The 14,613-nt window shown below is 41.5% G+C and overlaps 1 protein-coding gene across 1 annotated transcript in view; it reads right to left on the bottom strand.

Moving 5' to 3' along the window:
- The window catches only part of IBTK (inhibitor of Bruton tyrosine kinase), a 53,747-nt gene that overhangs the window by 23,785 nt on the left and 15,349 nt on the right, over nt 1–14,613 (bottom strand). The window contains exons 7-15 of the mRNA XM_081187326.1: nt 13,501–13,618; nt 9,405–9,585; nt 8,648–8,771; nt 7,457–7,631; nt 4,526–4,700; nt 2,901–3,509; nt 2,619–2,705; nt 1,577–1,659; nt 1,451–1,488 (exon numbers count right to left, since the gene is read on the bottom strand). Coding sequence (XP_081043452.1) covers nt 1,451–1,488; nt 1,577–1,659; nt 2,619–2,705; nt 2,901–3,509; nt 4,526–4,700; nt 7,457–7,631; nt 8,648–8,771; nt 9,405–9,585; nt 13,501–13,618 — 1,590 coding nt within the window. The remainder of the gene's footprint in view (nt 1–1,450; nt 1,489–1,576; nt 1,660–2,618; nt 2,706–2,900; nt 3,510–4,525; nt 4,701–7,456; nt 7,632–8,647; nt 8,772–9,404; nt 9,586–13,500; nt 13,619–14,613) is intronic.

Here is a 14,613-nt window from a genome sequence, read left to right on the forward strand (position 1 = left end):
GCTCCTTCTCTGGTCCTGCTGCTGCTGCTGCTGCTGCTGCTATGAACCAAGCCATAGCTTGGCTTAGTATGTCATCCAAACCTGGGCTTCTGGTTAATCTCACTCCAGGCAACCACAAGATGTAACCAAAGTTTGTTCTCTCTCTGGGAGCCTGTGTTTCCACACTAAGTTATGGTTTAGCTTAGAATTATGTGCAAACCAAGCCAAAATAAAAGGCTGCTGGGGTTATTTTCAAAGTATGGCTCAGAAATAAGGCATTTATAACTATTTCTAACCTACAAATTTATTAACTTCTGAAGCTGCCTTTTACCAAGCCAGGCCATTGCTCCATCTAATGATTAATCCATTATTGTGTCTACTCTGATTGGCTGTGAAGCCTCTCCAATCTTAGGCAGAGAGGCTTCCTTACACAGAGTAAGACTGATGGTCCACCTAGCTCTGTACTGCATAGAAATTGATGTGGATCTCCAGCGTTTCAGCTAGGCATCTGTCCCAGCTCTATCTGCAGGTGTCTGGACTGAGCCTGGGACCTTCTGCATGCAAAGCATGTGTTCTATAGTCCCTCTAACCCTTTCCCCCCCATTTATTTTAATTAGGTAAAAGGTAAAGGTACCCCTGCCTGTTCAAGCCAGTCTTGCCAGACTCTAGGGTTGTGCGCTCATCTCACTCTATAGGCCGGGAGCCAGAGCTGTCTGCAGACACTTCTGGGTCACGTGGCCAGCGTGACAAGCTGCATCTGGCGAGCCAGCGCAGCACACGGAACGCCATTTACCTTCCCGCTGGTAAGCGGTCCCTATTTATCTACTTGCACCCGGGGGTGCTTTCGAACTGCTAGGTTGGCAGGCGCTGGGACCGAACAACGGGAGCGCACCCCGCCGCGGGGATTCGAACTGCCGACCTTGCGATCGGCAAGTCCTAGGCGCTGAGGTTTTACCCACAACGCCACCCGCGTCCCTTTTAAATTTTGGGTGTAGGGGAAAGCGCGAACGCAGTCCCCCACTACCACAAATTATGCAGTCGAGTTTCCCGCATTTGGGAAAATCGCAGGGGTCAGCACACCCGCAGTGCAATGGATGAGCCTCACCCTGGGAAAACCTCCTTCATGATCAAGGTGTCTCCCCTGCCAGGTAAGTATTATTTTAATTAAGCTGCCATAAATAAACCACAATTAAAATCCCATCATCGAAACAACATTCAAACTAATGTATCATAGCATAGCACACAGCTGCTATAAAAGGCCCCTTGTGCTCCATATCATTTATGTAATGAAGGGTGCACATGTAGAATTGACTGCTGGATAATTTTTATATTCTTGCCTTCTGCTTTGCAAGCCATTACAAAGTTCTCTTTCGTGAATAATTACTTTCCCCCCACAATGCCTGAGTAAATATTTTTGCACAAATTAAAGACGAAGGGCAATGCATCCAAGCACTTATACAGGCACACTTACCTCAATCCAGGAGCTGCTCAGCATGCTGTGAAAATAGTCTGAAAAGGAGAGAGACCTCATTTTGACATGCATTAAAAGACAGATCTCTATTAATAACGTGGCCAAAGTACCTTACATTATACCTACCAAGTCTTGCACAGAGCACACATTTGTGACATGGGAATTCTTTTCCCTCTACAGATTTCATGGTCACATCGCAGAGGTACGAGCTGCAAAACAATTAAAAAACCTACTATAACAAGACATTAAAATGACAAATGTGGTTTAATACAAACAAGGATAAAGTAAAGGATAATGTAATAGGGGGAGAATCACCAGATTTTTTTCAGTGTTAAGAAACTGAAGAGTTTATACAGGTTAGTACATATGGGGAAGGGTATTAATGACACAGGCTGGGACTCCCCCATGACACAGAGGACTCAACATGCCCCCACTGACCGCAGGAATGTGCAAGGGCCGACAGCAACCCCGGCCCTCTGTGAAGAGGAGTGGCCTTAATGAACATAGAGATGTACGGTCAGTAAGAGTTCACAATATGGCCAGCTGCTTGGTTCTGTAGTGAATCAGACACATTTACAGTCATACCTTGGGTTAAAGACATTTCAGGTTGAGCGTTTTCAGGTTGTGTCCCGCGGTGACCCGGAAGTAACGGAACAGGTTACTTCTGGGTTTCGCCGCTCGTGCATGCGCAGACACTCAGAATGATGTCACACGCATGCGCAGACACGGTGAATCGCAACCCGCAGAGGCAGGTTGCGTTCTGCTCATGATGCGTACGGGATTCTGGAACGGATCCCATTCACATCCAGAGGTGCCACTGTATATACACTAAAGTGATGGCTCAGTAAGCATTTTACAAGAATAGGAGTAGCAAGGATTTTTCCTGCTTAAATTCATGGAGGTCTGATCACAAACATGTTGTATGTTTTAGCCATGTGATAAAATGCACAACAATTATTCTCACTAAGAGAAATTTTTGAATGTATAAGTTTGATTTTTTATTTTACATGGTTTTCAAAAAAAACCCACAACTTCAGAAAAATGAGAAGTTGAGACACTTGGGACTTCATACAAACTAGAAGACAGAATTATGTGAATTATTTGAATTGGCTTTCATTATATCCTATAGAAATCTTCAAGCTTCCATACTGCATCTTTTGAAACTCACCATTTTTTCTGGTTTAGCTTTGGCTTGTTGCCAGTTTTTCTGTTGGCAATGTTTATTCTTCCATTTTCTATTCTGACTCCATCTAGCCTGCAAGGAAAATGAATTGTTAAAGTGATAACAACGCTCCACTGTAAAAAGAATAATGCAACAGGATTAGGTGACAGGAAGAGTTATAGATGTTTATTCAACTTAACCTGAGGATCAACCCGTTAGAAAAAGAAAAGGCACGTGTGTGTGTGTGTGTGTGTGTGTGTGTGTGTAAAAGACTTAGCGATAGCATACCTTGAACTTAAGCTCCCAATTCCAAATTTCTTTGCAGCAACTTGCAACATTTTTATGAGATTCACTTCTTCCCCAACACTCTTACATTTCTTGGAAGCAGATTTTGGTTTGCTCTTCTGTTTTTCATTTCCCATGTATACTTGGTTACTTCTGTAAACCTCAAACGCAGACTTCTTATTAACATCTCCATTGATAGTTATTTTATTCAAGTTTGTAATTAAAGTGTTTTCATTCTCTTCCATTTTTTCTTTGTACACCGCTTTGAGCCTGTGACCATGAATGAGGAGATCACATGTATCCGTGTAAATGTACTGCAGAATGTACATAAACAAATCTGGGTGGAGTTTTTCTATCACAAAGAGATCACAGCCAACAACATCTTCATCTTTACGATAAATATCAGCAGAATCTATCCAATTGTGATCCGATTCAAAGAGCTTCCGGAAGAAGTCAGAGCGTGCTGCCAAAATGTACTTGTGCACAGGGAAAGTCCTGGAGCCAACTTGAAAAGTCACATCATGGATGTTGTCCGTAATGTCTGCTTCTCCCAACAATTTGCCAAAATCCTCAGAAAAACTAGAAGTCGAGACACTTGGGATTTCATACAAACTGGAAGAAGAGAGTTATAAGAATTATTTGAATTGGCTTTCATTTCACTTTCACTTTCATTTCATCTTCATGCTCCATGCAAGAAAAGAAAAAGGAAGTGGGGACTTGAAGATCTTCAGATGCTGTTGGACTAAAACATTAATAATCCCTAACCACTGGCCATACTGGCTGGGGCTGACTGGAGTTGGGAGTCCTACAACATATGGAGAGCTGCAGCTTTCCCCACCCCTGGTTCCAAGCAGTATTTGCTTTCCTTCTTCAAAACATTAAACGAAAGCCCTCAAGATGCATCATCACACATGGGTATGTAGAGCCCCATTGTGGTAGACTCGTAAATATATTGGATTCATGCCTGTATATTTTTAACAGTACCAGCAACGCTTCCCCAGTCCGCAGACTAATAGCTGTGGTTTAATGTAGCATATGGTGTTCCATTTGCAGAAGGCAAGACTGGGCATGTCATCCCTCTTTTCAGGAAGGCAAGAACATCTTCATCATAACCTCACGTGCTAAATATTAGTAAAGGACTGGCTTGACCAGAGTATCAAAAGCACAAGTAGATCAAAAGAAAGAGCACTGCATCCAGGCACTAGTTTTAGAGGCCCTTGTGGTGAGTGCCCCTAAGGTCTATGAGGTGGGAGCCCTCATGGCATTGGAACTCCCTTCCCAGTAAGTTTTCATAAGGCTTAAAAGACCTATTTGTTTCCACTGGCTTTCCCTTGAGTTATTTTGGTCCTGTTTGCTGGATTGAGGCTGGAGTGGAGAATGATATGGGAAGATTTGAATGGGTTTTATTCTTTTGTTTTTCAATAATTGTAATTTGTATTGCTATCAGTTAGTATGGATGGGCTTTGCCCAGGAAAACAGCACCGAAATGTTTTTTTTAAAAAAAAAAAAATTGTTTTCAAAGCTTTTAGGTAAATTATCCCCATAAATTTCAGGTAAATCATTCCCAAAAAGGTAAATTATTCCCATAAATATCAGGTAAATTATTCTCATAAATAGCTGAACTATACCTTGTTTTAGGATCTGACTGTAAAACAGCAAAGTTGCACCCATTAGGATCAGTAGTAACATTAACAGCTCTGTGAACAAAAGCAAGCTTCTCAAGTCGAATTCGTTCATATACGTTGTTTGTATCGCAAGATGAAACCTCGGTTGAGGAATTCTGAACATTTGTCACAATCTCTGCTGTATTTGGAGAGATTAACTAGTTAGATAATCAGTTGAGGAAACAAATAGGAAAATGTTTTGCTGGAAGCATTGCACTGATTCCACTAAGGTTGAAAGGCAAGTATTTGGCTTTAGTTAGACATTTATTGAAGACTACTTCATACTTGATGTGATTTCCAGACAGTACAACTAATTTCATAAGAAGAGCCCTGCTGGATCAGAGAAACATCTACAAGTAGGAAAATAATATAGAACACTATCTCATTTAATTGCAGCATGAGTATAGGAAAAAGTTACAACTGAAGCTTCCATGAATAAAGACCCTGTGAAAAAAATAATCTCATCATCTTAGAGTGGAATCTTATATCCCTTTTTAAAAAAAGATTCAAAATGTTTAGTTAATCGAATCATACAAATCCACCAATCATATAGTTTGAAGTCTGTACAGTGGTACATACACAAATTGTTTAAACTCCAAACTAATTTTAAGTTTTCTACAAGTTTTGGAAAATATTTTGGTACAGAACATCATTCAGTTGAACTTCCAGCTCTACTGAATACTAAAAACATCCTGAATGTTGTATTCATATGCAGCAATCACTGTTTTAAATTTCATCAGCCCAACTACTCTACTGATAGATCTCTGGGTGATTTGCAATAGATTTGGGTTCTCAAATTGTGGCTCATGAACCACGAGTTTCATCAGGTGGTCTGTCGTGTGTCTGTGGATTTGTGGTTAAAAATAGGAGGTGGCACATCCATTGGACTGGATATTTAAACTGATTTAAACTGTATTTTTATTGCTTCTTGTATTTTAGTGTTTTACAATCTGAAGTCTATGGAATTCCAATTGCTACAACTAGTAGGGAAAAAAACATTAAAACTGCCAGTCTGCAAAGACCCTCAGCAATTTTGAGGAAGTTGAGAAACTCCTGAAATACATCCCCTCCTCACAAACATGCGCCTTGAACTAAATAAGCTTGGGGAAACCTAGAATGTATTTGTGTGAAAAAGGACTGGCTGCTGAGCTGAGCTCCATTTTGACACACAAAAATCCGTTTCTCAGCAACTGCTCAGAGCTATTCCGCCTTTTGCAGTGGGCTCACTTTGGTAAATCTTGTGGTTCTAGTAAAATAAAGCTGATACCACAAGCGGGTGTGCCTGCCCCATGTCTTTATCATTATTTAAATAAGAATATCATTTCCCTGACATTTTTATGTAAGCTTGCATACTGCTCTGATGGCACTAGATGGCACTAGTTACTAGTATTTGCTCTGCGGAAAACAGTGTTTCCTTTTAATAGCAGATTTGGTGGTCCAGTGTCAGCAAGCAGAATAACTAAACACTCCAAACGAGATAGAGAATTCTGAAAATTCCTGAGAAATAGAGAAAGAAAAATGTTGCTGTTGGCTAAAAGAAAAGAAAAGAAAAGGAACAGAATACCCTCAAATCCTTTTGTGCATGCACATGCACCTACCATAGGAACAGAACATTAGAAAGCCCTGTTAGTGCTACAAAAAGTCTACTGGATAATTAATTTGCTTCGACAGGGTGAATAAGAAGACATATACCTATAAAATAACCTGATGGAAGATTAAATCAGTGAAAACAGCAGGCAAGAGAAAATATTTAAAAGCTCCCTATTAGCCTGGAAAAGGCACAGAAGGTAGCTACTGCAAATAAAATTTTTGAACCTCAGGCTTTTAATTCCTCCCTTTGCGTGTTTTAAGTGGACCTGTGCCAGTCCTGATACTTCAGTCTTTGCAGTGCTACAGCGTTATGGCACTCAGGTTCACAGCTAACAATGTAGTTGGAGGAGAAGAAATTAAATGCCCCTCTTTGTGGTGTTAACTCCTGGGCATGGGACTGGCCTACCTCCTTCCCCCACAACCATTACTCTGCAAGAGGCTTAGTCCTCTGTCTGTGGGTCTTAGAGGCAACAAGCTTCTATTGTTAGAAAGCCAAAAGAAAGGACCCCCTCAAAACCCACAAGTACTAAGATCCTGTCAAACATTTTTTTAATACAAAAACAAAACAACATAATTTGGTAAGACTCTAAAACCCATGCCCACACAGAAGCCTTGTCTAGTGCTATAGAAACTTGTTTTTAAAATTCCATTACAAAAGGTACAAACAACAACCAAAATACTCTGTGACGTGTTTATTCATAGTTGTTATGGAGAAGGAGTAGGAAGGGAAAGCAACACAAGTTGTGCTAGATGTAGAATGTGATCTTTCCCCTACCCCCATTTTAAGGTTGGGTGTGTATGTGTCGTGTGTAGATTTCTCCCCACCATCCTCTGCTGGCAGAGACGAATGCTACTGATGAGGGAAGCTCTACTACAGCGAAGGAGCGTGGGTGGGGAAATATTGCCAGCAATTCTCTTTATGTTGGCCAGTGGAAATCCCTGCAAAAGGGGCGTTCTAGGACATGGACACAGCTTCCTTGGATCCAAAGCCAAGGGGTCCAAGCTACGTCAACCTAAAGTTGGCAGATCAAAAACAAAGAACTGCTCCCCCCCCCCCCCCGCTTTCTGTCCTGGCCAGTGCAAGAAGCAGTGGTCAGCCACTCTGCACCTCTGTAGCCCCTTGTTAGAATTCCTGTGTCCTTTGAGTAGTACAACTGTAGACCTCTCCTTTTTATTTTTATGTCTTAACTCAGGAAAAAAATGTTGTGTGTTCACATTCACATTTACACTGATCGACCCAAAACCGTTCTCTCAACTGCTTCCATTCAGCCAAAGTTAACACACTCAAAAGTCTACTTAACTTACCTTTCTTCTCCGAATTTTTGTTCCCCTCCATCCACTTTCCTTTGAAAGCTTCACCGTCTTGTGTAACAAACATAATTTCATTCCTATTTAAAGAAATATCAGACATGTAGACTTGGCGGCCATACACCCATCGGCACTGCTTCAAAGGATTGTTGGCAGATTTCCAGCAAAACACCTAAAGATTTGTGGAGTGTGGGGTAGGGAGAGGAGAGAATGAGAGCAGTTTGCACATTTCTGCAATAATTTATCCCCCTGCCTTCTTTAATTGCTTTAAACTAAATTCTTTATGCACCAAGAAGCTACAAGCGCCTACTCCTGCTTCCGCAACCTATTTGGGGATTTGCTCACCATCTGTTTTGTCCTCATACAGATTTACACAATTTTAAGCGAGAGTTGTCCTGCTTCCCTAAAGCAGGGGTGGGGAACCTCTGGCCCAAGAGCCAAATTTAGCCTGGAACAAGTCCCAAATTGAATTTCCCCTAACCATGCCCCCCTGGCCCACACCTGATGACATTCGTGAGAGGTATGGGGCAGGTAAAGATGCTGCTGGATTGGCTGTGTGGCCAACTTCCTCATGCTAAACTCTACTGTGCATCAGATCCTCGAAGAAAGCAGCTTTGTCAGCAAGTCCCCCACCACCACCACCTGAAAGTTTACAAAATTTGTTTGCTTTTTCAGTCTTAAGTAAAAGTGATCAAACTGCCTCACAGCTGAACAGCAAAAGGTTTTCGGTAGACAGAGATGCAGACTTGATCTAAGGGCCGAAATATGTGTGACATTAGTCACATTTAGACAAGCTTGTGTGAGGAAAAAGCCGGAGCAGATGAGGAACGCTTGATCATTTTGTTTGGTCCATTTAAGTCAAGGGCCCTGAATCACACTTCCTGGACTAATCAGATCAAAACACAGTGATGGGCTGAAAAATTGTGTATATAAAATGTATATTTTAGGATAAAATTCATTCAAAAATACCTATTTAGTAGAAAACTATACAAAAATACTAAATTTTGTGTGTGCTTATGTTTATCATTTGCAGAAGATGCAGAAACAGAATGGACTTAAGAATAAACATTTGTAAATCTGATATGGACTGAATAGACTGATCTGTTCATCCCTTGGAGAGGCATTCAAGGTATGCCTTTACACTTTATAAAGTGGGCAGCGGTGGCGGCACAGTACTGGTCAACTTACTCTTCCCGCTTGGTCCAGTGCAAGGATACAAATCCTCTGGCCTCCGTTTTCCTTAAGGTGTTCAGGAGCCACTCTGTAGTCCAAGTAGCCTCCACTAACAAGAACCTTCTTTAGATTTAGTTGCCTGGACAATCACAATACAAGGAGAACTTCATTTACACAAAATACACACAAATCAAAAGTGTAAAGAAAATGAAACATTTACATAAAGAAAAAACCTAACAACTTTACTGTTAAAGAAGCTACAAACAAGCAACTGCTACCAGACTATCACAGATGCTAAAACCATTATATTGACCTTAGGACAAGATTCATCACAAGATTTTACCCTGCCCTCTTACTAACATGTTGCCCAATAGTTCATACAAACCATGTGACATGTGAAACATATTTGCCACATACATATGTTAGAAAGATATATTCATAAAGAACAAAAATAAAACCTGCTTTGCATTGTAAGACATCATAATCTATAAAAAAGCACTGAAAAGAAGCAAAAAAGGAGGAAGGACAGCATTCAGAGTTTCCACCGAGTGCAAAATCAGTCCAAGGAAATAGACAAACTGAAGAGATTACTAGTAAAAGTAAATCCTTCCCCTTAACCGTACTAAGCTGGGAGTGGGTACCACTACTGAGAAAGCCGTCTGCCTGGTTCCCTGTAGCTTCACGTCAGAAGACCCTTAGAGCTGGACCTCAGTATCCTGGCTGGACTAACAAGGGTAAATTCATAGATTTTTTTCTGAGGAAAAGCACTCACTTGGAAGCAATCTTCTTGCATTGATAGTCGGTGAGCAAATAGATATCTCCTCTTTCAGTAACACAAACTGTGGCACCATCACTTGCAGCGACAAAGGACATAGTAATGTCTTTGTGATGCAGAGCAGAGACTTGGCGAGGTGAAGTTACACACTTCTCTCCGTTAGGATCTAGCAAGTATCCTACAATGTAAGAGAACACTTTCAATGCCAACTTTTTCAGACCCGTAATTAATTGGCCCAATAGTTTTCCTGCTCAAAAGAATAACAGAAACAAGTGCTGTCAATTCATACTTCCACACACACACACTTAAAACTTCTGGAGCATCAGAAACTATTTTATAAATTTAGTTCAACATATGAAGCTGCTTTACACTAAATCAGTGCATTCCCTGCCAAAGTACAGATAATTTGCGAAAAAGAGAACATTGAAATGGAACACTGGAAAATTTGGAGGATTTATGGGGTGCATGGCAGAAAGACCAACAATATATATGAATGAATGTAGACTTAATTTAACCTGAACTAGCACATAACTCAAAGACAATGTGACAGCGAGGATTTAAAACAGTTAAAACCTTTTACATAGAAAATTAATACTTTTGATTCATAAAACATACACATAGCATCCTGGTGCATGTTTACTTGGAATGAATTCTTAATTTCGTTCTATTTGGATTTTCTTAGGATTACAGCTTTACAAGACTGAATCAGTTGTCATGGGGTTCATCCATTCTACATAAAGCACTTTTAAAAAAGGAATCATGCTAATGATTCCAGAGATGGGGCCGCATGCCACTGATTATTAGCATCTTGAGTTAGCATAAGAATCGCCCTGTTGGATCGGCCCATCTAGTCCGGCATTCTGCTCTCACAGTGACCAACCAGATGCCCATCAGAAGCCTGCAAACAGGACCTAAATGCAGCAGCACTTTCCTCTCCTGCAGTTTCCAGCAACTGGTATGCATATTGCTTCCGATCATGGAGGCAGAGTATAGCCATCATGGCTAGCAGTCACTGATAAACTTACCTTCCATGAATTTCTCAAATCCTCTTTTAAAGCCATTGTTATAAGAATTCTAAAGAGCAGGGTTTTTTTTCTTATAACACCATCCAAATTGGTGGCCATCATTACCCCTTACAAGGAGTGAATTCATAGTTTAACTATGTGCTGTGTGAAGAAGTACTTTCTTTTATCTGTACTGAATCTTCCAACAATCAGCTTCAACAGAATTCTAGTGTTATGAGGGGGAGGGGATATTCCCTTTTTTTGTATGTCAATAATAATTGTACAGTGGTACCTCAGGTTACATAGGCTTCAGGTTACATAGGCTTCAGGTTACAGACTCCGCTAACCCAGAAATATTACCTCGGATTAAGCACTTTGCTTCAGGATGAGAACAGAAATCATGCGGCGGCAGCGGGAAGCCCCATTAGCTAAAGTGGTACTTCAGGTTAAGAGCAGTTTCAGGTTAAGAACGGCCCTCTGGAACGAATTAAGTACTTAACCTGAGGTACCACTGTATACACTTCTATCATGTCATCTCTTTGTCACCTTTTTTTCTAAACAAGAAATGTAACTGTTTTTCATAGGGAAGTTCCTTTGTCCCTTGATCACTTTGGTTGCCCTGTTCTGAACTTTGTCCAGTTTTGCAATATCACTTTTTTAGGTGAGGCAACAAGAACTGTACATCGGCAGTTTTGTTTGCATCTGCCTAATGATCCCTCGCATGAAATTTGCTTTCTTCACAGCTGCCACACACTGAGTCAACATCTTCACTGAGCTATCTAATATGAGCCCAAGGTCTTTCTCCTGATCACTCACCACCAGTTCAGACCCCATGAAATGAAGATTTACTTTTTGCCCCTATATGCATCACCTTACACTTCTTTGCACTGAAGTAATTTACCATTTTACCTCCTATACACTCAGCCTTGAGGTGCTTTTGGAGTTCTTCACAATCCCTTTGTTTTAACAACCCTGAACAGTTTAGTATTGTCAGGAAACCTAGCCACCTGACTGCTCACCCTTAACTCTAGATCATTTATGAAGCAATTTAAAAGGCACAGCTCCAATACCAGTCCTTGGGGAACTCTACTTTCGACATCCTTCCACTTACGAGAACTGTCCATTTATTCCTTCTCTCTGCTTCTTGTTACTTAATCAGTTCCCAATCCTCAAGAGGACCTCACCTCTTACTCTATGACTACTATGCTCACTCAGGAGTATTTGGTGAGTTCAGATGCCAAAGCCAATTAAGAACATTTCACTCTATGATAGGACTCTATGTCCTCACACCAAGCATTTTCACATTGTGCATAAAAATTACACCGTACAATTTTTGTTGTAAAACATATTATGGCCTCTGCGTGTATGCATTTTTAAGAAGAATTTCAGTATCGACAGTGGAGACAGAGAATAAAGAGAGCTAGCAAGTTGCCACAGGGTGGAACAGAGAGTGCTGCCTAATCTTTTTCTAGTTTGAGCTTTTAACAGCATCATTTAGACCAAGGGGAGGTAGGGTCTGGATTCAGTTCAGCAACCCACAGGCAGTGCCTCCACCCCCACAGCTTTGGTTTTATTCTGGGTGATAAATCGCTCTGTTCTGCAGAGAATGATCTCTAGAGCAGTGTTTCCCAAACGTTTTTGGGCAACGGCACACCTGCTTACCGGAAAAAAATCTCGCGGCACACCACCATTAAAGCCCCGCCCCCGTGACGTCAGCGCACAGCGTCACGCCGGGAGGGACGCACAAAAATGAAAGTTTTTTCCCTCCCCCTTGCCGGGGTGGGAGGAGGCAGCAGAGCGAGGGCAGCTGAGGCGGCGGCGGCAGCTGAGGCGGCGGCGGCTGCGATAGCGGGCAGAGGAGGAGCCGTCGCCGGGAGTTGCTGCTGCTGCTGTTGCTGCTGCTGCCTGGACATGCCGGCCTCCTCCTCCTCCGCTGTCTCGCGCTCCTCCCTTTTGCGCGCGCTGCCCCGCCGCTCGGCACGACCACCGCGGAGCCGCCCCGGCTCGACGCGGATCCTCCCTGCCGCCTCTCGCCGCCGCCTCTCGCCCGCCTCCCTCCCACGGCACACCAGCCGGTGTCTCACGGCACACTAGTGTGCCGCGGAACACCGGTTGGGAAACACTGCTCTAGAGAACACAGAGAGCATTTTATCTCCTGTTTTGGAGATAAAAGATCTCTCTGGCTGATTTGAGAAAGCAGTCAATCTTTTCTCTGAGTGCTAATCACCACAGAACTGAAATCTGAGATAAAGCTCTTCACTTGGCTCTCTGAGAGTACATTGCAGGATTTCCCCTCCACCACCACTCAGGGCTGGAATGGTGAGGGGCAGAAATGCCAGGATTATGCAAGTGTGTGTGCATGTTTGTGTGAGAGAGTTTGACTTAACCATTCTGCTTTAAGGCATTTTTAAAAAAAACTTCTGTGTTTTATCAGCAAAACTGACAGTCCAGCATTTACTAGTCAGCAAACCAACCACGCAAAGTATAAAATACAAAGCCACATGCTCAATAAAGCCAATTATTACAATATAAGCTAGCATAACAGATTTAACAGACAGGACAACATCCTGATATTTTGCTACCTATTCTGAATTATAATAAATTAAGAGACCTTGTCTCAAATTTTGAGATACCCATGTGAGCTGATAATAATCACTTTCCCCTTAAGATGTCCCTTGGTTTTTCGAAGGGATAAAACTCAAGTTCACATCATTTGCCCTCTAAAATGTTTAGCACCAAAGGAAATGAAAAAAGACTTAGCTGGTCCACTGTAACAGCGGATGCATTTGCTAAGTTCACTTATTCTTGTTGAAAAATGTAAATGTATTGACAAATAACAATGGGTTTTTCATATGAGTGCTGTATATTGAAGTCTGAATCCCTAGTACCCAAAATACATTTAGCTTTACAGTCAATATATGAACTCCTAAATAGTCACTGGTGCAAAATACAGGTGTTTGACAGAGGGAGCTAATCTTAGTAAAGCAACAAGGAGATTTTAAGCTGCTTCTTAAAGGAATGGCAATGTTTTGTTTAAAATAATCTTCTTCCCCCAGCCATCACCTTAGATGTAAAACTCCCTCTCTCACCTAGCTGTCCGCCATTCAGCCCTATTGTGTATACCGCTTCTTTGGTCCATAGAACAGTATGGAACCTGCCTGCAGCCACACCAATCACTGTTCTGCCTTTAAGATTTTTTGCTTGAACCTATATGAAAAATCCAAACAAATGCAGGTGTTAGTTTTTATTATCAAGTATTTACTACTATGCTCTAGCTATTGACAGAAGAGACAGCAATGTTTTTATTTAAAATAAAGAAATAAAAGCAATGTAACAATACAGACTACAGTTAAAAACACGACAACATAATCAGTACTTAACTGATACTTAAATACTTAAAACCACAATGGCCGGCATCATAAGCCATTCAACACCAAGAGGAACAAAATGCTTTTCAGCGTGTGCCAAAACTGTAACAGAGTCAGCACATGTTTTATTTCTAGAGCAAAGGTATTCCAGAGGATGGCATCAACACGGAAAAAGCCATGACAACCAGGAGGGCTTCCACTGTTGATGATCTCAGTGGCAGAGCAGGTCCTGAGTTGTTCAGAGCCCTGAATGTTAATACCCAAACTTTACACCTGGTCCAGCAGCAAACTGACAAGTAGTGGAGACTCTCCACCATCTTCTCAGTGAAAGTCACTCGGCAATGTCTCTTGAGTTTCAGGTGTGACATAAAAATGGTTCTCTTCTACCTGGCTTTTAACAGTTTCCAATGGCCTTCAGGTTGCTTAAGTTGTTACAGGCAGTTTTCATAGGTGCTTTGCCACAGTGTTGCAAGCACCAATTGTTTTGTAGTTTAATGTTTTGTTTTAGCCGCCTGATCTGCTCACTTTTAACAATGAAATCAAAAGCACACAGAGGTTTGTTTGGCAACTAGAATAGGACAGTGCAGTAAAAATACTAAGTGTGTATCCTATAGCCTTGAAGACACTTTGAAACTGTGTTAGTTTGAACTGTTGCCCCCCCCCCCAATCCTAAGAGCTTGAGATCGATAATACAATTATTAGTTAGGTAACTTTTCCATGATACAGTAAATTTTTATTCTCACTCTCTTTGGAAATTCCACCTGCAGTTTCAGTTAAGCTTAGGAATAGGTCCACTGCTCACTTTCATTGATGCAGTCCCACAGAAAAAGGTAG

Source organism: Podarcis bocagei (genome assembly GCF_964188305.1).
Source record: "Podarcis bocagei genome assembly, chromosome: 3".
Lineage (NCBI taxonomy): Eukaryota > Metazoa > Chordata > Lepidosauria > Squamata > Lacertidae > Podarcis > Podarcis bocagei.